Below are 25,081 nucleotides of genomic sequence, written 5' to 3' on the forward strand. Positions count from 1 at the left end.
CAATGCCAGGGTTTAACCATTCTCTAAGAATTTCTTCCTAATATCTAATCTAGATCTCCCTTCTTTTAGTTTAAAACCATTCTCCATTGTCCTATCACTATCAGATTGTTATGAACAATATGGGAACGATGTAAAAACCGTTGATTGGTGGCAGCTGGATTTGCAGATCTTTACAACTACAGCATAGCTTCTTAAAAAAGGACAACCTAAAACAAACACAGACTGAGAAAAATAAAAGATCATGAGAAAAAAAATATAGAATAGGATTGTATTATGAGAAACTGAGTGCAAGCAAGTGAAATCAGCTTAAAAAAAATGAAGGCAAAAATCGCCTTTCCTTCCTATATGGTCTCCCATCGAGCGTTGTGCAACCCACAAATGATTTCTCGTGCAGCAGCAATTTTAAGAAGAAATTACTCAAAGAGTTCATCAGCAGAGTTGGCTTTTCCACGCTTTTTAAACGACTAATAATATAGTTTAATCAACTGTTGGGCAGGTATAATGAACTGGCAACATTAATCAGTTCTCCCATAATAAATTACTAGGCCTCTTAGCTGTGTGGCATTGCAGGATGAGGGATTCAAACTTGTTGCATGGAGTAGATGGAATGGTCTTTTTGGAGGCTGGCTAAATATTTTAGTTTCAAATTCTACCTTGCAAACTGTGATGGCATTCTCAAATTGACAGTGGTAACTGATGCTAAGAATTATTCTTCTAATTACATTTAACAAATGTTGACTGGATCTTATTACAAATTCTTAAGATAAAAAACAGTAAGTGTTACTTCAATCTTTTATCTTTTTAGGTGTCATAAGTATCGTAAGAGCATAAGTGTATTAGTGGTGGTATCCACTTCCAAGACATAAAGTATTAAAACAGTTCCCATAGGTCACACAAACAACTGAAGCATGTATTCTGGTTGTGCGATGTTTAATTATCATGAGTAGGTATGAAATGTCATGTAATTTCAGAAAAAGAAATTACCAGAAGAGATTAAATAGATCAGGATTCTCCTGTCTGGCAAGTCTGGATCTCTATAACATAGAGTTATAAATGATGCCTAGAAGGTGATTAGGGAACTATTAACCTTTCCTTCTCACGACCTATGGACAAGGAGGTACCTTGCCTAGCAGAGAAGCAGCCAGTTGAGGAAGCATTTTTCATGCAGCAGTTCTCATGTTTTTCTATCTCTTTAATTGGGAGTTTCCCTGCAGAATGTCACGCACACAAGCACCAGAGCCAACTGATGGCCCAACAATGGGTCATAGCATATAATTACTGCATCCATCCATACCTGGTGCAGACAGCCACCTTCTCTGGATCATGGATGTAGGGGCAGTTCTCCCCACGATTGCACTTGCCGAAGCGGTTGTAGTACATGCAGTATTCCTTCTTCTTCTCTTTCTTCTGTTTGGCTTGACGGATGATGGCCAAACTCCGCTGAACAGCACGGCTAAACAGGGCAAGATGGATGTTTCCAACTTCAGTACAACAATATCACACAATGACACACAGAAAATGGTTCAATAGTATCCAAAATCACAGAAAAGACCAAGCTGCACTTTGAAGAGAGAATTAAATATTCAGAAAATCTGCACTGGGCCATAAGCTTTTAGGTCCTTCTGGGCTTTTTTTGTTTGTTTGTTTTTTGGTTTTTTTTTGACAACTTTAGCATGAATCTGTAAAAATCTAGAAGATTAGGCTAATTTTCCAGCAAATGTCTGCATTGGGATAAAGTAGTGCCATGTTTTGAGCAATCCGATCCAGTGAAAGATGGTAGAAGTGTTGGACTAGATGATCTTTAAGGGTCTTTTCCAGCCTATACTGGAAAGCACTTCTGCAGAATACCTGGGAACTCTGGGGAAAAAGAAGGCACCCAGTAGTTAGCCAGACATCCTGGAAAGCCTGTCCCAGTGTTTGTCCACCTCCATGGTAAAGAAATGTTACCTCAAGTAACCCCACCTGGAGCAGCTTTGTGCCATTCTCATGTATCCTACTGTTGCAGAGAAGAGATCAACACCTCCCTCTCCACTTTCTCATAAAAGCTGTAGGGAGCAATAAGGTCACCCCTCAGCTTCCTTTCCAAAATAGACAGTGCCCTCAGCCTCTCCTCACATGAGAGGTCATGATGCCAGCCACATGCTGGGCTGTGAACACAGCCAGGAGGATGAGGAGGATGAGGGAGGGGATCTACCCCCTCTATTAGAATTATTATGGTGCCTGAAACACCTCAGTAGCATATAAGGTCCAATCTGGGATTCTCAGTCCTACACAGTGAGTCCAGTAAAAGGTCACCAAGTTGGGCCTGGACCATAGGATAGCTAAGCAAAAGACAGGAGCTGATTTGCTCACTCAGGAGAAGAGAAGTAGGGTTTTTGTCCTCTGGGACTATTTAATGGCATGGTACAGAGAACACACACCAAACCTTCTCTGGGATATGGCACAAGAGACCTTTTGGTACAAGAGCCTATTAAGAGCCCTTCACAGGCTTCTCCATGACCAGGATCATCTTCAATGACACTGTGAGCATACAAAGAGCTTCCCTGAAGCTTACAGGAACACAGTGAGGCAGAAAAAGTCCTCACCTATGCTGGCTGCAAGGTAACACCAAATATCAGAAAAAAATTAAGTACCTGGTATCACTAGAAGTTACTTAAGGATATCAGAAGTTGTTTAGCACACGTTTTCCATGAGCTTGCAGTTGAAGAAGTGATTACCCATCAACTATAGGACTGTATGGGACCAGAAGGAAGTGAAGAAGCACTTATTTGCTGAAATAACGATATGGAAAAAGGGCTCTCCTACAGTCAACACTCTTTGTGAGATATTTGGACAGCACATTAAGCACACTTATTTGCAGGACGGACCTTACCACCAATTAACTGGTGGCAGATTTTAAATCAGGTGGTATTAGAGATGAGTTATAATAAAACATAGCTAAAATCTGGCACCAAGTCTGCCTACAGACATCTGGAACCAAGATACTTTGGGAATAAATTTTAGTCTACTACAATTAAGAGGAGCTTGTCTGCAAATGCTCATACTTAAGGACGCAATGATACGTGGCACATCTGTAGCATAGAAGGAAGGCAATAAGAAAGGCAGCAGGGTGTTAAGCAGTGGTAATGTGCTGTCGTTTTCCCACCCGTGGTGCTTCCCAGTTGCCACATGCTTGGTTCCCAGTTTGCAGGAGCAGCAGCACTGGTTGGGTACTCAGCAGAGAAGGAAAACCTGCAAGTTTGCTGGGTTGTATTAGGACGTAATTTATTGAGTCATGGGGGAAAAAAATAGAAACTGCTGCTCTACAGATGGCAGTGACACTGCTGCCCTCGAGAACAATAGAGTTGTTGTAAAAGGGGACTTTCAGAGAGGGCTAGAGAAGGATTTGAATTCTTAAATGTGTTGATATCCATTGCTGACCTTTCAAACCCTCTCAAGAGAAACTTTCAGAGCAGCAGCCAGCGTCTTCCTGCTAAGTTTACAACTGAGAATGGGGGTGCACCATGCTTCACCAAACTAAGAGCCAATGAAATAGCTCCATCACATGCTTCATACACCATCCTGAGCACCAATCACACTGTGGGTACAGACCTTGCAATGTATCGGCTCGTGGCTGATCGGTTCAGGCAGCCAAATGGAGAGAAGCCAGGACTGCTGGGCGTGCAGCTCAATCGTGCTGTTGGAAAACAGGAAGAAACACAGACACATTCATGACCATTTGCTCAGAATCACAAAATTCTGCAGGATTCATGTGGCCTTTGGTATATTATTGCTTGGATGAGTATGCTCTTTGCAAGCTTTGCAACGAGGATAAGCCCTGCAAAAAAAGGTCTCTGAATGCTGCAGGGATCCTTTTCTCGGTGCTGGGAAACTGCTCCTGGGAAATTCACACGTATGCATTGGCTGACAAGCAAAATTTGAGGTTGCAGCAGCTCAGGGAAACCCAGTGGCTGACTTCAGTCCGTGCATGCATGCAATTAAATTATCCTTGAGTGCCGTAGGAAAGACTGAATTGAAAATAAAAGGCATTTCCAGGTGGTAGCAGCGTGCTTCAGTCACTCACCTGCCATCCCGGGTGTGCTGGGGAGTGAGTGAGTGGAATTTGATAGTGCAGCAGCATGCAGTCCCGGCACTCGAGCTGTCACTCTGGCTGCCAATGGCTGCAAAACCCCATCTGTTCCTTTTGCAAATGCAGAGAGCAAGTGTGATGCTGGTGGCCTGTGCCTGGAGATGGGAGGCATCGAGAGCTTGCAGGACATGAGCAAAAATCTTTGGGCGCAGCAGATGTTGCAAGGTGTGTTCAAGCTTGGTGCAAGATCACTGAGTATTACAGGGGCATTTCATAGACTCACAGAATGGTTGGGTCGAAGGGGATCTTAAAGATCACAGAACCATAGACTGCTTGGGTTGGAAGGGACCTTAAAGATCATAGTACCATAGAACCAGAGAATGGTTGGGTTAGAAGGGACCTTAATGACAATCCAGTTCCAACCAGGGTTGTCACCCACCCGATCAGGCTGCCAAGGCCACATCCAGCCTGGCCTCGAACACCTCCAGGGTTGGGACATCCACACTTTTTCTGGGCAGTCTGCCCAGCTTTTTGGCCATCAGGATCCCCAAGTCTTTCTCTGCAGCTCTGCTCTCAATGAGTTCTTCTCCCAGTTTGTACATATATATCTGGAATTGCCTCAACCCAAGTGCAATACTTTGCAATTGCCCTTGTTAACCTTCATTAGATTCTCATGTGCCCAGTTTTTGAGTCTGTCCAGATCCCTCTGAATGGTGTCTCTCCCTTCTATTGTGTCAACTGCACCACTCAACTTGGTGTCATCAGTAAAGTTGCTGAGAGTGCACTCAACTGTCGATGTCATTGATACAGATGTTGAAGAGCACTGGTGTCAAGATGGACCCCTGGGGAAAACCACTCGTGACTGGCCTCCTCCTGGACATAGAGACTGACAACAATCCTATGGCTGCAACTATCCAATCAACTCCTTATCCAACGAACAGTTTACCCTTCAAAACCGTATATCTTGAATTTAGAGTTAAGGATGTGGTATGGGATCATGTTGAAAGCCTTACACAAGTTCAGGTAGATGACAGTAGTTGCCTTCCCTTTGTTCACTGATGCAGTCACTCCATCATAGAAGTTCACCAGATGGGTAAGGCAAAAGAACTTTTTTGGAGGATGTTCATTTTTTTGGCTTTTGGCTCGGATTCTGCTTCCCCAAGGGAAAGGTGATGAGGCCATCATGCTCAAGCAAAGCTGACCTCCCAAACAATGCAGGGAGAGATCCAAATTAAAGCCCATCATTAGGGTAAGGTTAGAGCATCTCTCAGTCCTCTGCAATTATTTTTAAAGCACTTGAAAGCAAGCTCAGCAGGACAAACTATCCCAAGAGTGGGCTCCCCAGGGCAGCAGACAATCTCTCTAAATATTTAATACCTGGGCATAAAAGCAGACTCTGGGGTACGAGCGTCTTTCAGTGCTCATGTGCCATCCTTTTAGTTAAAGCAGCTTGACAACCACATCCTTTGCCAGAGAAGAGGAACTGCTAAATAAATAAATAGATAAATAAATAAAGGGTGCAACAGTCTCCTTCAGCTGGTTTTAAATGGGTATATACCCATACTACAAACATGGCTGAATGGCTGGTTGGATTTTTTTCTCAGCTTTCATCTTCTGGCAAGAAGAAACGTTGTTATATATAACCTAAAACCATTTGAAAATGTTGGGAGGATGGAATGTGTGCCACACTGGATGCATATCACCCTTTACAGATTCCTACTGGGAATTAATTCGCAGCCTCCAAGCAGTTTCAATGCAGGAGAATCACTCCCATTCGTTGCAAAATGCAGCACGGAAGCACCCGTCGACCACATCCAGCAGCCTGGCAGCTGGCAAAGGAACACTTCCTCCTTGCTCTCTAATTACTCTGAGTGGAAATATTCGTCCAACTAATAGAGAACTGCCTAAATATTTACCCAGGAGGAGACAGCCCATCGGCCACGTGGTTCAGAGCTCTGTAATTATGTGGTTTTTAACATGCAGCAGCCTGGAAAGAGGCAAAGCCTCATTTCTCTCTTCTGTCTATTGGGATTTATGGAGCTGCAGCACAACACCGGTTTTAGAGACTTTTCCATCATGCAAAAAAAAAAAAAAAAAAAAAAAAAAAAAGGTTAAACGGAATAATAGAATAACAGAATCATTAAGGTTGGGAAAGACCTCTAAGTCCAACCCCAACCCATCCCACCATGCTCACTAAACCACGTCTCCAAGTGCCACATATCCTCAGCTCTTAAACATTTCCAGGGACGGTGACTCCATCACTTCCATTGGTAGCCTATTCCAATGTGTTACCACTCTAAAATACAAGTGATTCTCTGCAAACCTCAAAGGAATAAGTGATGAAGGTCAGAGCAAGACAGATGCACGGTGGAGTGTTGAGCTCTCCAAAGGCACCTATGCCCTATGGGGATGAGAAATGATACCGAGGAATGGAAAGGGATTAAATTAAAAAATAGGAGCTGAAATGTGCTCATGTGCAAGCCCATAGGGCTCGAGACTCAATGAAACATGAGGGACATGGTTTACTGGGCTTACTGGGGATGGATTGATGGTTGGACTAGATGATTTTGGAGGTCTTTTCCAACCTTAGCGATTCTGTGATTCTATGAAACATAATGCTGAGTGCCCCTAAGCTTGACTCTGACCCTGGAGAGCCTCACTTGGCCCTTCCTCCACATGCAACCCAACTGAATTTTCCAAGAGAGTGATTAAGCACGCTGGGAGAGTACCAATACTGGGACAAAGTGCTTCTGGAGCAGGACAGCAAACCATACATCCTTACGCTAAAGGCAGAATTTCCATTGCTGCAGATATTTAAATAAGAGTGCACAGGGAAAAAAAAAAAAAAAGAAGAAGAAATACAAAAAAAAAAAAAAAAAAAAAAAAAAAAAAGCTGCTGGGTGAGCATCAAAGAACTGCACATTAAGGGCTTTTTAACTGATTACACACAGCACGCCGGCGTCAGGCTTGATATTTTATATCCTGCATAAGGGACAGGTGTTTTTCTCTCTTCCTTTTTTTTTTTTTTTCCTTAACGATTGAGTCAGGTCGAAGAGCATCATCTGTAAGGAAAGCCACAGCCCGTGCAAACGGGGTTGTTTCTCTTCATGCATCATCCCAACCTGACGCTGGCTCTCGGAGAGCTGAGAAGTGATTGTTGTACCTCACCCAGCCGTGAGCCTCGGCGCGTCGCTCCAGAGGGAACGGAGCTGTCATGTTCATTAAATGCATGATTACAGCTATGATTAATGACGGGGGCTATCGCCTAACTCTTTCTTTTTTATTTTTTTTTTTTCCAACTGTGTTTGAATCCACAGCACAATAGCCTGGCTCCGGAGGTCTCTCGGAAGACACAACTCACTCTGAACTTTGCTCTTGGAACAAAATGGTGCAAGGTGATCATACCAATGGGGTTCTCCATTGAAGAGGTTGGAGGCTGTACCCCTGTGACAGCACCCACACATTAACCCAGATGGTTTTCCTCGTAGATTGTAGGATGAGATGGGTATCTTCCTCTGGTACCTGGTCCCTTTCCTCCAAGGAAAGGCTGGCAGACACCTCCACTGGCAAACCACCTTGGTAAACCATACAAACCATATCACAGAATCACAGAATGGCCAGGGTTGGAAGGGACCTCAAGGATCATGAAGCTCCAACCCCCCTGCCTGATCTTACTAGACCAGGTTGCCCAGGGCCTCATCCAATCTGCCCTTGAACACCTCCAGGGATGGGGCATCCACAACCTCTCTGGGCAGCCTATTCCAGCACCTCACCACTCTCTTTGTAAAGAACTTCCCCTGACATCCAACATAAATCTTCCCTCCCTCAACTTCATACCATTTCCCCTTGTCCTGCTGTTATCTACCCTCTCAAACAGTTGATTCCCCTCCTGTTTGTAGGCTCCCTTTAGGTACTGAAAGGCTGCAATGAGGTCACCCCGCAGCTTTCTTTTCTCCAGGCTGAACAAGCCCAGCTCCCTCAGCCTGTCTTCATAGGGGAGATGTTCCAGTCCCCTGATCATCTTTGTGGCTCTCCTCTGGACCCTCTCCAACAGCTCTCTGTCTTTCTTGTATTGGTGGCTCCAGAACTGGACAGAGTACTGCAGATGGGGCTTCACAAGAGCAGAGTAGAGGGGGACAATCACCTCCCTGTCCCTGCTGGTCACCCCTCTTCTGATGGAGCCCAGGATGCCATTTGGTATCCATCCATTTTTGGGTGGATCCACCATTCTTGGGTGCTTCCCATGGTGGGATGTGGGATGCTTTCATTCAGCTTCAACATCTCCGTGCAACTCCCCACCACCCCAGGACTTCTTAACGCTTCCTGAGAATGCCACCTAAGATTTCCCTTTATATGCAAATCAACTGCAAACATTGCAGTGTGGTTAATTATACTCCTAATTATTTAGGCAGGATTCTATTGCTTCTAGAGCACAGTGAAAGAGCAGGAGACAAGGGGATGCACTGGGACCAAGCAGTACAGTGGAGTAATTATGCTCGTGAGCATAACGTTAGGGCATCAGGTAAATCCCCTTGAGACAATGGGACCTCTAAGCCAATTACAACAACCCCAAATCTAAATCTCACACAAGGAGAGAAATGGGCTTCATTCTAAGTGTCGGATGTTGCCCCAGCTCAGCAATCACTGCCATGGGGTTTTGCACCACCATCCCATTATTTAGCCTTGCTGGACACCTGCACCATTGCAGCTTGTTTCTGCTCAACCCACTTCACGCACTGGCACTAAGAAAAAAGGCTCTTTTCAACCATGCCATCTCCTTTAATAGGTCATGTTATAACTGTGCTTTGCCTTCTGTGGCACGGGCAGTCTACTTCTGATAGAGGTGGCCATTCATTTTGTGGGGCTCTCCTGCCTTTATTGCTGAACAAAAAGTTTCGAGGCTGGCACTCAGGAAATTTATTTCTTTAATTATTATTCATTTAAGTGGCTTCCACTGTTTCAGATGATCAGCACTAGCAGCTGCTGGGGGTAATTTATTTTACTCACCAGACAGCAGAAGCCCTCACTTTCTGGAAGTTAACAACAAAACAAGGGCTTTTAAAGCAGCTTTTCATGCTTTCCTGCCTGACTGCATCCCAGCTTTGAACAGGAAAATGCATGTCCCTGCTTCAGGCACTCACAGTTTTGTTATTAGCAAAGCATGCTCAATTTACAATGCATGCTCTGGTTTCAATGCTGTTGCAAAATCAGCTCTGTGGATGCTTGCAAGGAGCATGGAGCATCTACCATGCTCTGCACACCCTGGATCCAATGGTGCTCCTCAAGGAGAGCAGGTCACAAACCCAAGAGGTTGAGCTCAAAGGCACCAAGGGATTGAGAAATCCTAAAACTGAGGTGATGAAGCTAAAAGGGTCCCGGCACTAAATGGTTGAGTAATCCTAAAATCAAGGGATTGAGCTCAAGAGAAGCTGAGAATTGAACAACTCCAAACTTGAGGATTTGAACAAAAATGAACCAAGAGATTGAACAGTCTCAAAATGAAAGGATCGAGTTCAAAAGGAGCTGAGCAATCCCAAACTTGAGGGTTGAGCTTGAAGGAGCCAAGGGATTGAGCAAATCCAAAGCCAAGTGACTGAACTCAAAAGGGGCTGAGAGATTAATTAATCTCAAGACCAAAGGATCAAGCTTCAAGGGGACAAATCCCAAACCCAGCAGACTGATCTTAACAGCAACATGGAATAGAGAAATTCCAAGGGATTGGAAAATCTAATTGAGCTCAAAAGGGAACAAGAGATTGAGGATTACCAAACCCAAGAGACTGAGTTAAAAGGGATAAAGGGTTTGAGTAATTCTGAACCCAAGGGATTGAGTTTGAAGGGACCGAGGAATTGAGCAACTCCGGAACCAAGAGACTGAGCTTGGAAGAGAAGAGGGGATTGAGCAAACCCAAAGCCAAGCAACTGAGCTCAAAAGGGCCCAAGGGACCGAGCGATCCCAGAACCAAGGGATTGAATCCGAAGGGATAAAGGAAATGAGTAATCTCAGAAACAAGGGACTGAGCTTGAAGGACTGAGAGACCCTATCCAAACAACATAAAAATCAGCACAGTATAGCAGTAATCCAACTTGAGCTGTTCTCACATCTTAGGTTGGGCTCCTCAACCATCCCATCCCAACACAGAATGAAGACAGGACAATTGAGGCCACAGAGGGGTGAACAAGCTACTGGAGACTGGTTTGGCATGATGCAATGATGGGAATGTCTGGGCATGAACTGCAGGTTTTCCTGAGTATCCAAAGTTGCAAAGGGAAGATTTCCTTGCAAGAAGCAGCTTTGGATGTTGCTTAAATTGCAGTGAGCCCACATTGTGGGCTGCAATAGCTCTACCTGCACCGCTTGTGCCTAGATTGGGGTCAGGGCTGCTTTCTGGACAATGTCAAACCTTAATTTTGTTCCTGCTGCTTTCAATTTCATACCTTTTTTTTTTATTTTATTTCCTCTTTCAAATTTATTTTTGAAATGCTGTGTTGCCAGAACCTATTGCTTCTTTCCCCAATTTCATGGAAATTTCTCAAGCGTCCGAATAACGCAGCAATTGTAGTAAGAAATGAAGAAAAGGTTTGCTCAACCAGCTTATTGCATTTGCTTAATTAAAGCCACATCTAATTGCAATGCATCAAACACTTTCCACACTGTCCTGCTGCCACATTTCCTAACATTTCCGCAAAGTGAAAAATAGATCTTTGCATTTCTGATTGTAGTCAGGGCACAGAGAGACAAAATACCAACCCAATAAATTCAGGTGAACAGCAGAATTATAACCCATCGTTAAGTAAATCCCGGGCTATTAAACTGTCATGAGCACTTCCCATCTCTCTGCTACCCCAACACACACTGGAGATTAAAAAGAGGAAAAGTTTTGCACAATATCCTCTCGTCATCCCTTTGGCTCTCCCAAAAATTGCACACTGGGCTGTGTTTCTCTGCATGGTCCCAGTCCAGCACTGGATATTTATGGACAAGGATGAATCCATCAGCCTTTTTTTAAGTTCACTAAGCATGAATTTGCTGTTTTCCAGTGGTTAAATGAATTTTAAAACCTTCATGCATTAGGATGAATGAAAATAAGGTCTGGAACAAGAATTATAAATATGGGATATGCAAGATGTGCGTCTGGGAAAAGTTGCCAGGAAAACATCAGAGCTTCAAACAGCAGCAGAAAGAATGATTTAAGTATCTCCCAGCACCTATATTAAACCATTCAATGTATCAACTGGAAATTAAGCAGCAGCTGGAGTCATGGCCAACTCCATGCTGTAAGGCAAAACCAGTACATCTGAGTCTTACACAAAAAAGAGTTCTTGAAAAAAACCCAATAACTTGAACTGTCCTTGAAAAACATCCAACAGAGACATTACATTCAACCCAACCAATGTGCTTCTTCAAAATCTTCATCCTTCAAAAGCCCTCCCTGCTACAATGGCAGATGCCTGTTTTTTTTTGCTTTTCTGTCCTGAAATCTGTCCCCTAAAGCTAGATCTGCTCCATCTGACACTTTCCATGGCCATGTCTTGAAAGTTTTGCTCACTTTCTGCTGCTCTAATAAAAGTCTGCTGCATTGAATCAGTGCTTGGGGTGGTCCTCAATCTCAGATCCATACTCAAGATGGTTCTTCCCTATGGGCTACAATGGTCTCACTTCCATTAAAAGGCACTGCATTTTTTTCAAGCCATTTCCACTATTTGTTACAATTGCTTTTAGTGACTTTGACATTAAATTGCCTTTATAGCATCATTCACGAACTCACTCATCTCTGAGGTCTCCATCATTCCAACAAAGAAAAACACCATGAAACCATTGGCTTTGCCTTTCCCACTTTAACTTTTCCCAAGGATTGCAAATATAGGGAACAAAAACATTCAATCCAGGTAGAAACTTGAAAAAAACAAAACAACCAACACTTCAGAAAGAATTAGAAATCTGATCCTGCCTGAGATCTGCACTTGAGGTGTCAAGTACCAGAGGAGCTAAAACATACATTTAATTGAAGCTAAACGTAAAGCCAGTAACCACATCAAACTGCCTGCTTCATAGTTATCTGCAGAGTGACCCTCCTGGCTTTGTTAGGTCAATATTGAATGTAATTCGATGAGCATATCAAGTATACTTAACCTTTAGGTGCAAATTGAAGCTGGCCAAGACTTAGCAATCCTCCTTAAGGTTAAAAAAAAACAAGCAGTGTAACAAGGTGGATCTAAACCTCGTACACACTAGCTTGAGAAAAACTTAATATTCTTCAATTGTTCTTTCTTAAAACTTTTGTTTCTTTAACGTTGTTTTCCCTTCAGTGCTACTGTTAATCAAAAGCACACTGTAATCAAGAAGAGCTTGGGGATGTCCTCTGGCAACGGTGAGATGTCCATTACCTTCATGCTGAGGTGTCAGCACCGCTGCTAGAAAGGTTGTTTTTTTTTCCCCTAAAAATATCTCAGGGACCTCAGGTTGGATATTAGGAAAAAATTATTCCCCAAAAAAGTGGTCAGGCATTGGAGCAGGATGCCCAGGAAAGTAGTGGAATCACCATCCACAAAGATGTTCAAGAAATCTGGAGATGTGGCACTTGGAGACATGGTTTAGTGGGCATGGTGGGGATGGGTTGGGGTTGGACTTGGAAGCCTTTTCCAGCCTTAATGATTGTATGATTGTATGATTCTATGAGTGGGCATAGTGGTGATGGGTTGACAGTTGGACTTGAAAGCCTTAAAGTTCTTTTCCAACCTTAATGATTCTTTGACTCTGAGATTCAATGACTTTGTTTAGAGTTTCTAAGGTGTTGCAGCAATTCAAGGGAGGTGAGGAGCTGGAAACATCCAATCTTAGTATGGCTTGGGTTGTGAAGGTCCTTATCGATGACGTGCTCCCAACCCCATACCATGGAACAAGCAGCTACAAGCCAACCTCAGCACTAAAGCTGAAGCACTGTTGGATATTTGATACAAACTAGGACAAATTCTCACTGCTCACCTGCTCTGCCAGGGCTCTTGGTGCTCAGATCTCTGCACCGACCAGGGGTGCTGGAAGTTTTGGAGAGTTTGTTCGCCGACACACGGTACATCACCCCTCCAATGCAGCGATAGCCTTTGCTTTTCCACCTCTGCTGTATGGCTTGGGATTTGCCACTCTTGGGCGTTGAGCTTGCTTGGGGGGACCTGTAAGGAAAGGATAAAACCAAGATAACACCAAGTCAGGATGATACCACAAGGAGTTGTGAGCAAACCCAGAGCTGCTCAGTGATGGAGGTGGTACAGAAGCAAGCAGTTAAGCTCCTCCCTTGGAGAGTGAAAACAAAAGGGGAATCAGATCTTATTCACTTATAAAAAAAATAGGTGCAATTAAAGACTCTACAAATGGTACCTCTTCCTCTTGCACAAATAACCACTTTTTTTCACCCAGTTTGCCCACAGCAACACTTGTCCATGTGCTTGTCTATAAACTCTGCAGATCTTTCCCATTGACCCCAAAGCACAGCTTCCATCTGCACTGCCGGTTTGTGTCTTCCTAATGGGCAGCTTGGCAGAGCCAAACAGGGATCCAGGTGGGTTAATAGATTATTGTGTTGTTCGGCACTACCATGCTGGGCTGCCTAATGGGCTTGAAGAGCCTATCCTGATGATGGCTACAAAAAGCAGAGCCAGAGGAGTGGTCACTCAGATATTTTTGCAGCCCTCTGCAACTGCAGCTCTTTCAAGGCTCTTTCCATATCCTTGCATGGGATGAGCTGCCTCAGGATGCTGCCATCCCATAATGCCAGGAGCAAATTCTGGGAGCCAAACTGGTTCTCTGCAGCACTGGGGACACTTCTCCAGCTCCCCATCTCTCTACTATTTCCTCTGAGAGGACACATTCTCCCTGCTGGCTCTGCAGTGAGGATGATGATGGGTCAGGAGCTGTGCTATAGTCACGCACATTGGTGTCGTTCCTAACGTCTGTTTGCTCAACAAGCAAAGGACAGGTTTCAAAAGCTCTCAAGTGACACCCTGGGGACAAATCCTTCCTGGATGGCCTCATCTGTCACCAAAAAACCCTTCCGGTTCCCAACCTGACACCCTGCACGATGCCATCTCTCTCCCTATCCGCCACCCGGCTCATTGCTGTACATATGCCGTTATGCAAACAGAGCTGTTCCAGCCAAATCAAATCTACTCCAATATCAGTCGTCTTAACCATTTAGCACTAATCCAAACAGTAATTTGTTTATGCAAATTAGAGCTCTAATTTTGTATTAGTACAAACTATGCTCATAATGCTATTAGCAGAACGTATATAAACCGCGCATTACTGAAGAATATCTGTAAATTAAGGCCTGCTATCCTATCAGCAGAATGCAAACCCTGGAGAGCATTACCTTTAAATGAACATGTGCTGCAAAGAAAGAGAGAATTGTAAAATGTAATAGTTACATTTCTTAGTGCTTAGCGTGACAGCCTATTCATTTAATAGGGCTGTTGCCACTGGCTACCAACCTCACAGAATTACTGCCAGATTTGCAGAGGGGATTGGGACAAAGAAGTGCTCTGCTGCACTAGGTGCAGTTTCTTTGGGCCCTTGCTAAGAAGATGAGCAGAAAACTTGAAATTTTACAAGGAATAGCCTCTTTGCAATCCTTCAGCTCTTAGGCGGTTGCAGCTGGTGTAGATCCCAAGAGCTGAAGAAAGGTTTCCATTGAGAAGGCAGTTTGCACACATCTCCCCACGGTCATCCTCTTGCTGCAGGCACAGCATATAAAATCACAGAATCAGTAAGGGTGGAAAGACCACTAAGATCACCTAGCCCAATCATCAACTCATCATCACCCAGCACTAAACCACATCACATAATGTGACATCTACCCCAAAACTCCACAGATGGTAACTCCACCACTTCCCTGAGAAGTACATAACACACATGAGCCCTTCCAGTCTTCCCGATGGAACCGCATGGGATGAGGAGGCATGGGATGCTCAGCGGCAATGGCTGATCATAGAGCCATAGAATGGTTTGAATTGGAAGGGACCTTCAAAGGTCATCTAGTCCAACTTCCCTGCCATGAACAGAGACACCCACAAATAGGTCAGGTTGCTCAGAACCCCATCCAGCCTGACCTTGATTGTCTCTAGGGATGGGACATCCACATCTCTGGACAACTTCTTCCAATGCCTCACTACCTTTATTGTAAAAATCTTTTTTCTTATACCCAACACTCCAAGAGGTCCATGTCTCTCTAGTACCAAGGACTCCAACTGGATGCATCTGTCAATATCACTGAAGAAAAGCATTGGCCTCTAAGGGATATCACTTGTCACCGATCTCCATCTGAACACTGAATCACTGATGACCACTCTCTGGATATGATCTCACAACCAGATCACAACCTTTACCATCGAACAGTCCACCCGTCAAACTCCTATCTTTCCAATTACGAGAGAAGGATGTTATGTGGGACCAGGTCAAAGGCCTAACTGAAGTCCAGACAGATGACTTCAGTGGCCTTTCCCTTGTCATTGGTGCAGTTAGGCCACTGCAGAAGGACACTAGGTTGGACAGGCAGAACCTGACCTCGATAAAGCCATGCTGGTTGTCATGTAGTGGAGTCACCATCCCTGGAGGTGTTCAAGAAAATGGCAGATGTGGCACTGAGGGACATAGCTTAGTGGGCATAGAGGAGATGGGTTGATGGTTGGATTGATCTTGAAAGTTTTCTCCAACCTTAATGATTCCATGACTCTATGAATGGACATAGTGGTGGTGGGTTGATGGTTGGACTTGGGGATCTTAGTGGTCTTTTCCAACCTTAATGATTCTTTGATTCTCCCAAGCTAAGCACCTTGCACACAAATCACTAGAAATGCAGAGTTCGAGGGACAGTTTGGAGGTAAAGAGGAGAGATTTGGAGGAAGGGGGTGTCAAAAGGAATAGGGACACAATGAGGACTGATTCATGCTTGTGCCGTTACTCTGATCTATTTAACATCTGCTAGATGGTGCATTTTGCACTCCATTTGCTATAAAAACATACACCACACTGATGATATACATCAAATGGCATGGACTGAACTGCATTTGAGACCAAAAGGATAAAAGCATCACCCAAGATGCAGTAAAGCTCCCTGGTAAAATCCACTGTGAACTAAGCAGAGCCCAATCAAATGTAGCCCTTTTGAAGGAAATTCCACACCAAATGTCTAGAAAAGACTAAAGATGGTAGGTGACCCTCTGCAAATGATCATCACAACTTCAGTGTATGCTGCAAACATCAATTTGCATGTCATAGAATCATTAAGATCAGAAAAGATCTAGAAGATCACCAAGTCCTACCTCAATTCATCCCCACCAGGCCCACTAACCATGTCACTCAGTGCCACATCTCCACAATTCTTGAAGACCTCCAAGGATGGTGAATCCACCATTTCCCTGGGATAGAATCAAAGAGATTCTTGCTCAGAAAAGCACTGATTTAGAGAAATGCTCTCATGCTCAGTACGCTTTCCTGTGAAAATAATGTCAGTGGGGTCCAAAATAAAACAAGATTGGGGGAAAAAAACAACACTCCTACGGTTGTAAGATGGATTTAGTCCAACAAAACGCAGTTCCTGCAAATGCTCTGGATATTTATTTTCTCACTTTTTTTGTGCTCCTTCCAAGTGTTGAAGTGGCCCTTGTTACAAAGTCACCATTTATCACAGTGTTATTACCCACTGGCATCTGACCCTGTGTATGTGAGCAGAGAGAGAGCAGGTAGTAGCTGCCGACGAGCACCGAGCAGTGAGAGCAGCACTTTATAAAACATTTTATACTTTTATAAACCAGTATTAAAAAAAAAAAAAAAAAAAGAATAAATATATAAATAAATAAAATGGAGAAGGATCAGAACAGTGTTATGCACCAAAGGACCATGGGTCCCACATCTCCCTGCAGAGAGCTTTTCTAAGATTTTGCCCTGCACCCATTAACGCGTACTGAATCTCCTCCAATTTGCATTTCTGTAGAAAAATTATTATTGAGGTTGCCTGAAAGTAAAGCCACGAAGATAAAACACAGATTAGGGTTCAGGCTTTAAGGTTAGGGTTTAGGGGCTAGGCATAGGGTTGGGGGTTAGGCATGGGCGTGAGGACTAGGCATAAGGTTTAGGGATTCGGGCTTAAGGTTAGGCACGCGTTTAGAGTTTAGGGGTTAGGGCTTAAGGGCTTAGTTTAGAGTTAGGTTCTCATCGCCCAAACGGTGGCCACCTCCACTTCCACCCTTTGGGTGATTCTGCAATGGGAACATTGGTATGAGGACAACCCAGGCTCCTCAACCTGGAAACTGATTTCTAAAAAGTCAAAGTTAATAGGGGGAAGAAAAACAAAAAATAAAATGCAATAAAATGATTTCTCAAAAGGAGTTGTAATCTGCTCCAATAACTTTTACAGATGTTTCCCCTAGTGGAGACAGACAGACAGACAGAAGGAGGGGCACCAGAAGGTTGCATTACTGTTTCAGCAGTTTTTTAATCACTTGGTGAGGAGTGCTTCCAAACCCCTGAGTTCGGGACATCTTCTCCCCAAAATTCTCATGTTCTGAGCCACATTGCCTGAAATTCCCATGTTCCGAGCGACGTTGCCCAAGATTCTTGTGTTCCCAGTACACATTCACACCATGCAAATGCACAGGCTTGGAGATGCTGCTCTCCAGGAGACGCTTTGCGGGGAATTTCAGCTGCTGAACTTTAGCTCTGGCAACTTCTGTTACTTACTTCCAGAAGGCCTGTTCGATTCAAAATTGAAGGAAAAACATGTTTTATATAGAAAACTCTAAGCATAACCTAAGCCCATGTAGAAGAACAGAGAAACTCAATGGTCCAACTCTATGGAAAGTTGTAGCCCCAACAACCTCACTCCACCAGCACACCTTCACCCACTGGCAGAGACACCGACCCTGGGGACAGCCACTGTTGGGCCAAGAGATGTCACCAACAGAGCCTCACAAAACCCCTCGTCTCTTTTCATCCCTGGCGGTGTCACGGCACTGCGCTGAATTGTTACCCTAATGGAAAGGACGGCCTTTGGAAATGAACTGTATTGAGAAGAGAGGATAAAATTAATGAGATAATAGCCAGGCCAAGGACCTGAAGAATACGCCAGCTCTCGACACGAGGGGCTTGTAATTCCCTTTCTGCAGCACAAGCCCTCGGATCTAAAGAGTTCTCCCGTCCGTCCAGAAGACCCGCTCTGGCAGGAAATTTCATTAACGCTGGAAAATAGGAAAGGTATTAAGCGTGGATAATGAAGGCCAGAGTGTGAACAGTGCCTTAAGATAGTCTTCTTTCTAGCCTTTGTAATGGGAGGCATGAACTTTCCCTTCAAATCCATTTCTAATCCATTTGAAATACTACAGCAAATTATCTTCCCTTCAGCCCGAAAGCGGCCAGCCAATTTACTCCGAATAGAAGTGACAATGCTACAGAATTTATCGCCATAACCTTGACTACACAAGGTTGAGGGTTGTCTTTCCCCCACCCTGGGGTGGAGAGGGGAATAAAATTTTTTAATGAAAAGGGGGTAGAAAGATACTATAAAAATGTTTAAAAACAGTATAGCAGTTGTTGAAGATCCAACATCAACACCAGAGCCAGGCTTGATGGTGAAATCTCTGTATCTGCACTAAAAATGTTCTGGGTGCAAGTCCTGGGATAATAAAACACTTTGCAGCTGGAGATCTGGGCTCTTACCATGCATCTCTTGAATCATAGAATTGTTTGACCTGAAAGGGACCTTTAAAGGTCATCCATTCCAACTAGAAGTACCAGAAACCTTGTCCGAGTTCAGAGATTTCAAGCAACAACTTCATAAACACTCATTTTGACCAAGTCTTGATTTTCCTTTTCCTTTTCCTTTGCCTTCACCTTTGCCTTTTCCTTTCTCCTTCCCTTCCCTTCCCCTACCCCGTCCCCTTCCTTTCCCTCTTCCTCCACTCCCTTCCCCTCTCCTCCCCTCACCTCCCTTCCCCTTCCCTTCCCTTTTTTTCTTTCCATTCCTTTCCCTTTTTTCTTTCCCTTTCCCTTTCTCTTTCCCTTTACCATTTCCCTTTTCCTTTCCCTTTCCTTTTCCCTTTCCCTTTCCCTTCCTTTTGGTTAACCACTGAATCACTTCTTTGCAAGTTTGCAAGAGCAACTTCACAGCATCTGGCAGTAAGTCCAAAGTGACAACTGGACCAAATGAGTCCAAACTCCTTGGTTCCGAACACAGCGAAACTGCTTGAAATGAAACAAATCCACTGAAACTTCATTCAGTACACAGCAAACACTACTGAAATTCACTCACTCTTAAATAAACGCACAAAAAAAAAAAAGGGAAAAAAAAAAAGGGGGAGCTTTCCAATTCAAGAACTTGGGAAGTGAGAAAGTACAATCCATGTTGAAGTAAACAGATGCTTGAGTTTAACACCCACATGCTATCCACACATGCACACCACTCATTAAAACTCAAACAAGCACACACAAACTCACCTATATTGGAAATACCAAACTGTCTGATGTATTTAAATTTAATACAAAACAGAAAGCAGGGTAAGAGCATCCTGACGGCGCTCCAGCCAGTTGAAACGGAGAGGATTTCTTGGAGCTCACGGCAATACAAGTGGCTCTTAAAGGATGGTTTTCTTTTACTTCTGGATATCTTCTTCAGGCTTAGCTTATTTATTTTTTTTAAGTAATCCTTACATAGTAAGAAATCGCATTTACATGCTGGCACTTGGTTCCCAAGGAAAGAGTAGATGACGCAGGGCCAGGGTGCGCTGCAGGGCCAAACAGGAGGGAATCTACTGCCACAGCTCCGTAGGTGGCAATGCAACGGGCTGTTTTGGGTAAGAAACACAATATTTCTGGGGGAAAAAAGCCACCCACAATATCCTTGTTCCTTAGCATGTAACAGAACAAAATAAGATTTGGGTTCAAATCTTATTTGGTGCTCCTCCAATACCCCAGCAGTGCTCCGAGCTCCTGCAGATTGAGTATTGCTCACAGCTAAATACATAAGGAAAAACAAGTGATTCAATGTTTGATTTTCACATCAGATCTGCACACTATCGTTTTCTTCTTCTAACTAAAAAATGTCTGTTCTCAAATAAACACTTCCTACTATTACTTCAGAGCTAACATTAATAAAAATAACTTTATTTTAGTTATTCAGATAACTCAGTTCAACTTGTCTTATATTCCAGGGAATCCATTAGATTCGAAAATATGGTTACCAGCAATAATCTCATTTGTTTGTAAACAAATCTCTGTTTTCAGTAACCGGTGATAACTATGAAATGTACACTCAACAGCTCAGATTTTCTTCCTGGGCATCCAGTACAATCCAGAAAACCCAACAAACACTTAAAAACACTTGGGGTTCAGTTGAATGAAACCTGAATTTCCATTCAAATGCATCTGAATGCTGATCTCAAGTAAAAAAATAATCTGGCACAGATCTCATTTACCATTTTCAAAACCTGAGAAAAATTATCAACCTCAATGAGTGCCTGTTAAGCCACACAATTGCCTAAATAAAGATGTACGTATCTAATAAATCCTCCTGACTTGTGAAGGAAAAATAGTTGCAAGTATATTACAGTGTTTACCAACCACAATAACACAGATTCCTCCAGAAACACTGCTGGTGAATACAGATGTGGATCAAGACTAGACTTGGTGATTTAGATCAAGGATTTCCACCTTGTGGGTTTAAATCCTGATGGAGGGACGTGGTCGGTGGGCATGGTGGGGATGGGACTGGGTTGGACTTGGTGATCTTGAGGTCTTTTCCAACCTTAATGACTCTGTGATTCGTGAATCATAGGATCATTTAGGATCTGGAAGGCAAAGTTCCAAAGCTTCCATCTCCATTCCAGTACCCAGAGATCAGCTTCGCATGGGGACAACAATGATGTCAGTGAAGGAAGACTTTGCACTGGAGTGGGAACAATGAATACAAGAAGGATGAAAAATAAATTATTTGGGGTTCCTCACCTGTTTCTAACATCATTCTCTGCTTTGTTTTTCCCCAGTTTCTCTCCTCCTTTCCTCCTCTGAAGTTGAAAAACCAGGAAGGGGACGAGATCCAAGCACCCACAATGCAGGACCCATCTCCATAAGTAGCATCTTTGGATTCTGAAAAATCTCTGCAGGTTTCAAGCTTATCAACTCTACTGTTGGTGCCACCTCTCCAAGGCAGGACTCCCTATGGTACACTCAAAAGCAAGCCCATCAGCTCACCCTACAGCTAGCTGGGGACAGTTCCAGACCCAACACAAGCTCCCTCCATGCCAAACCCAAAATCACCCCGAGCACTCAGCAGCAGCTCCTTCAGGCTGCAAAACTCATTCAAAACTTCACATTTCAACCAATACTTTAAATAAGTCAGGTTTTTGCTCCATACAAGAGTCACACTGGTCTTCCCTCACCACCCACACAGCCTCTGAAAAGAAATGTGCCCAACACCATAAATCCTGCTCCAAGCTGGGGATTAAAACTTGGAGCATTAGTGCCATAAAAAAAAGTCTAATTAAGCTTGCAGAAGAAGATACAGTTTGGGCTGCACGTGATCCACAAGCAAGCCAGGAGCTGGCTCGTGTCTCCCTTCCTCAATTGCTCCAAGCAGGAGCAGAGGGAAGCCCTGTGCTGCCTTTTCTCCAGGGATTTGCTGGCCATGCATCATAACCCCGCTGAATTTAATTCCTTTTTTTTTTCTTGAATGCCTTTCAGCTCCACGTTCCCTTTCATTTCTCTATGGCTCCCCCCAAAAAAAAACACAGCCAAGGCTTCACACTTGGCAGCTCCACTGTCTTGGCCACGTAGTGAGGGTAAAGCCATGTGCCAGGGAAAGCTCTTAAATCTCATCAGAACCTCTCAAAACGCAGAGAAGATGCAGTTATTACCTCAAGGAGGACAAAAGTTCCCTACTCAGCTAATCAAAGAAACCAATTCAGAGTATCCTGCATTCTTGGCATCAACCCTAAATTGTTTTGAGAGACTGGTGGGAGACTCTGTAAGAGAGAACACAAGATCACACCAAAACCCAAGGCTAGAAGTCACGTTGGAATGTCCCCTTTCCATTTGAAGAGGTGTAAAGATTCCCCTTTTTCTGCAGAAAAGCAAAGGAAGTAGCTAGTAGGCTCAGCACCAACATCCACCCAGAGGCTGAACCACTTACAGTGTCACTTGTTGGTCAATAACCACCAAAGAGCTCCACAGAGGTTAATGGCTTAAGCAGCAAAAACAAATTGAAAGGAGCAAATAACCTTTAATGTCCCGTGACACGTTCAGCCTCCTGCATTTCCTCTCTAGTCCCTTCATTTTCAACTATTATGCAAGACAGCAGCATGGCAACAGGCTTTCTACCATGTGAGCAATATTTGTGATGTTAGTGCTGCTCCTGATGGTGTCACATACAGCTTCAACTGTGCATTTTGGCAATTCATGGTAATGCTGCAAGCCGCCTTTAGAACAGCTCTGTTCTCATTTATAAATGCATTAAAGTTCTTTGAAGGCACTTTCACCTGACAGCATGCCCCCTTCTAAATGCTGGGAATGGCTCCAAGGAATGACACAAAGTTGTGGCAAGGGTCAGGCTGGCTGTTAGGAAAAGGTTCTTCACTTTTTTCAGTGGTCACACATGGAACAGCTTCCCACAGCAGTGGTCATGGCCCCAAGCTGTCAGAGCTCAAGGAACATACAGTCAATGCTCTCACACACAGGGTTTGGATTTTGGATGGTGCTATGTGAAGCCAGGAGTTGGAATCGATGGTCTTTGTTGGGTCCCTTCCACTTTGGGATAAGATTCTATGGTTTTATACAGTTTTTACCTTATTCCCCATGCAAATCGGGACATGTTGATACATAAATCACAGAATCATTGAATATCCTGAGTTTGAAGGGCCCCAATGCTCAGGGGCTATGTCTGCACCCACTTCTGCACGCACCCCATTGCCGTACTCCCAGCACTGCAGCTCAGCAGCCTAAGGTAGTTTTATTTCTCTTTGCAAACAAGAAGAAAAAATGCATTCCTGCCTTAAAGACTTTGTAAATGAAAGATGGGACAGGATAGCAAGATGAGAAGAAATTAAATCCATCAGTACCAGTAGGAATGATGGTGGAAGGCAGTCCAAGCATTACAGCTTCCTACCAGCCTCACCAAATGCAAAAGAGCATCAGAAAAAGGGGATATTATTAAAAGAGGGTCAGCTAACGATGCCATTGAGTACTGACATTTCACAGTGGGATATCTCAGAAGCAAACCTGGGCCATAGCTTGGCTCCCAATCCATCACAAGCAATGGCTCTGAGCTGATCCCACAGCAGCTTTCCTGACTTGCAGAACCCCCCGGTACAGCCAGAGAGGATTACTGCAGACGGATATTGACTGAGGGTTTAATTACTTGGGGATAACAAGAGAGTTTTCCTGTTAAATTTGAAAGCGTTGCTAATGCCAAGCATTTAATTGGCATCTCCTTTTCTAAAGTAACTGGAATTGAGTGATCAGATGCTGGTGACAGAGGGACAAGCAAAAAGCCATCAGTTGTTATAGGCACAGTCCTATTTTAAGATCACACACGTTACCGGATGCACTGAAACCTCTCTCCCTAAAACAAGGCTAAATAAGATTTTACTGATGCACTACGGTCATTCCAGCCTTTGCACAAGGGTGCACTTCAGTTTCAATTTCAATTTCAGCAGTCTTAAAATCACTTCTGACCTCTCTTGTCAGTCTTATGACTTGCCAGACATAGACAGAAACTGGCCAAATCTACCTCAGTACCCTATGGGTTCCCTTCATATCATACATACCCTGCAAGAAATATCCCATCCACTTCATTTCCTGCCATAAACCCTTCTCCTAGATCCATGACCAGGTTTCCATACAGTTTTCCCTTCCACACTTTCACCCAAGCAAAGGTGCCTGGCTCCACCGGCTAAATGCATCTTTGCTGAGCTGCCAGCAGGAAAGTATTGTTCCCAGCAGGATGCTGCTTCTGCCTGTAATTAATGCTTCATCATCATTCCTGACAGCAAACAGCTGCTGTGATCTCAATCACTCATCTTCTTGTGGCTCTCTCTTTCCTAAAGGCTAGTTGGCATTATGTTGGCCTCTTATTCCGTTCTCATTCCATGGTTGACAACAGCTCGGTTGGCTTCATGACCTCCTGACCAGAGGGTTTTGGCCAAGATGACAGCATTCAGTTTGCCAGGGTTTGAGTTTCACAAGGAATTCTACACATTGCTGTGTTTTACCCCAGTGACTCACAGCTGGGGCTCTTCTATTGGGGTATGGATGAAGTCAGATTTTTGTTGAGATTGACTGTCCGGCTCAATTTCTCTCCAATTTCTGAAACGTTGCCTTCATAATTCATAACTTCTATTCTCCCTTCTTCCTCAATCCCTGTTTCAGCTCCTTGCACAGCTCTTCTCCATGGCTTATGAAGGGTTACACACCTCCTCATGCTTCAGAAACCCATCTTCTGTCCAAGCCCAGCCTAAAGCAGCTTTGCTTGACCACCTGAAAGCCCAACTCCAAACCACCTTACTCAGTTTCTCCATAGGAGGAGTCTGATCCTACCAGAATTGGGTCATCAACAGATTTTCAGAAATGTCCAAAAGTTAATCAATCCAGTAAAGTCCTAACACTGTAAAAACTCCTCCAATGGAACAGTGGCTTGGAGAAAAGACAAAAGAACTGCTCAAGAAGACGTGATAGTCCAGATGAAGCTGTTTTCAAGGTAGGTCAACGTTCAAACTAAAACCCATGACAGCGTCCTGTTAAACCGCTTAAGCGAAGATGGAGAATGGAAATGCTGACAGCCCCTAATACACAGCTTTCCAACACACTCCTCTAATGCTGCAGCAGATCAGTAATTATACCGGGAAGACCAGGGGACCATTGTCCCATTAATTAGATTCCTTTTACCTCCATTAGCTCAGACGATTGGACAAACTTCATTACGGTTTAATTCTGATTAGCTGAAATGGAGCTCTCATAGCACACAAGATAGGCAGG

General features: G+C 43.9%; 1 protein-coding gene across 1 annotated transcript in view; it reads right to left on the reverse strand.

Annotated features, from left to right (window-relative positions):
• The window catches only part of ZC3H3 (zinc finger CCCH-type containing 3), a 154,340-nt gene that overhangs the window by 35,576 nt on the left and 93,683 nt on the right, over positions 1-25,081 (reverse strand). Inside the window, exons 5-7 of the mRNA XM_085221772.1 lie at positions 13,055-13,239; positions 3,592-3,676; positions 1,295-1,453 (exon numbers count right to left, since the gene is read on the reverse strand). Of these exons, the coding sequence (XP_085077898.1) occupies positions 1,295-1,453; positions 3,592-3,676; positions 13,055-13,239 (429 nt within the window). The remainder of the gene's footprint in view (positions 1-1,294; positions 1,454-3,591; positions 3,677-13,054; positions 13,240-25,081) is intronic.

Source organism: Meleagris gallopavo, chromosome 3 (genome assembly GCF_905368555.1).
Source record: "Meleagris gallopavo chromosome 3, MGAL_WU_HG_1.1, whole genome shotgun sequence".
Taxonomy (NCBI): Eukaryota; Metazoa; Chordata; class Aves; order Galliformes; family Phasianidae; genus Meleagris; species Meleagris gallopavo.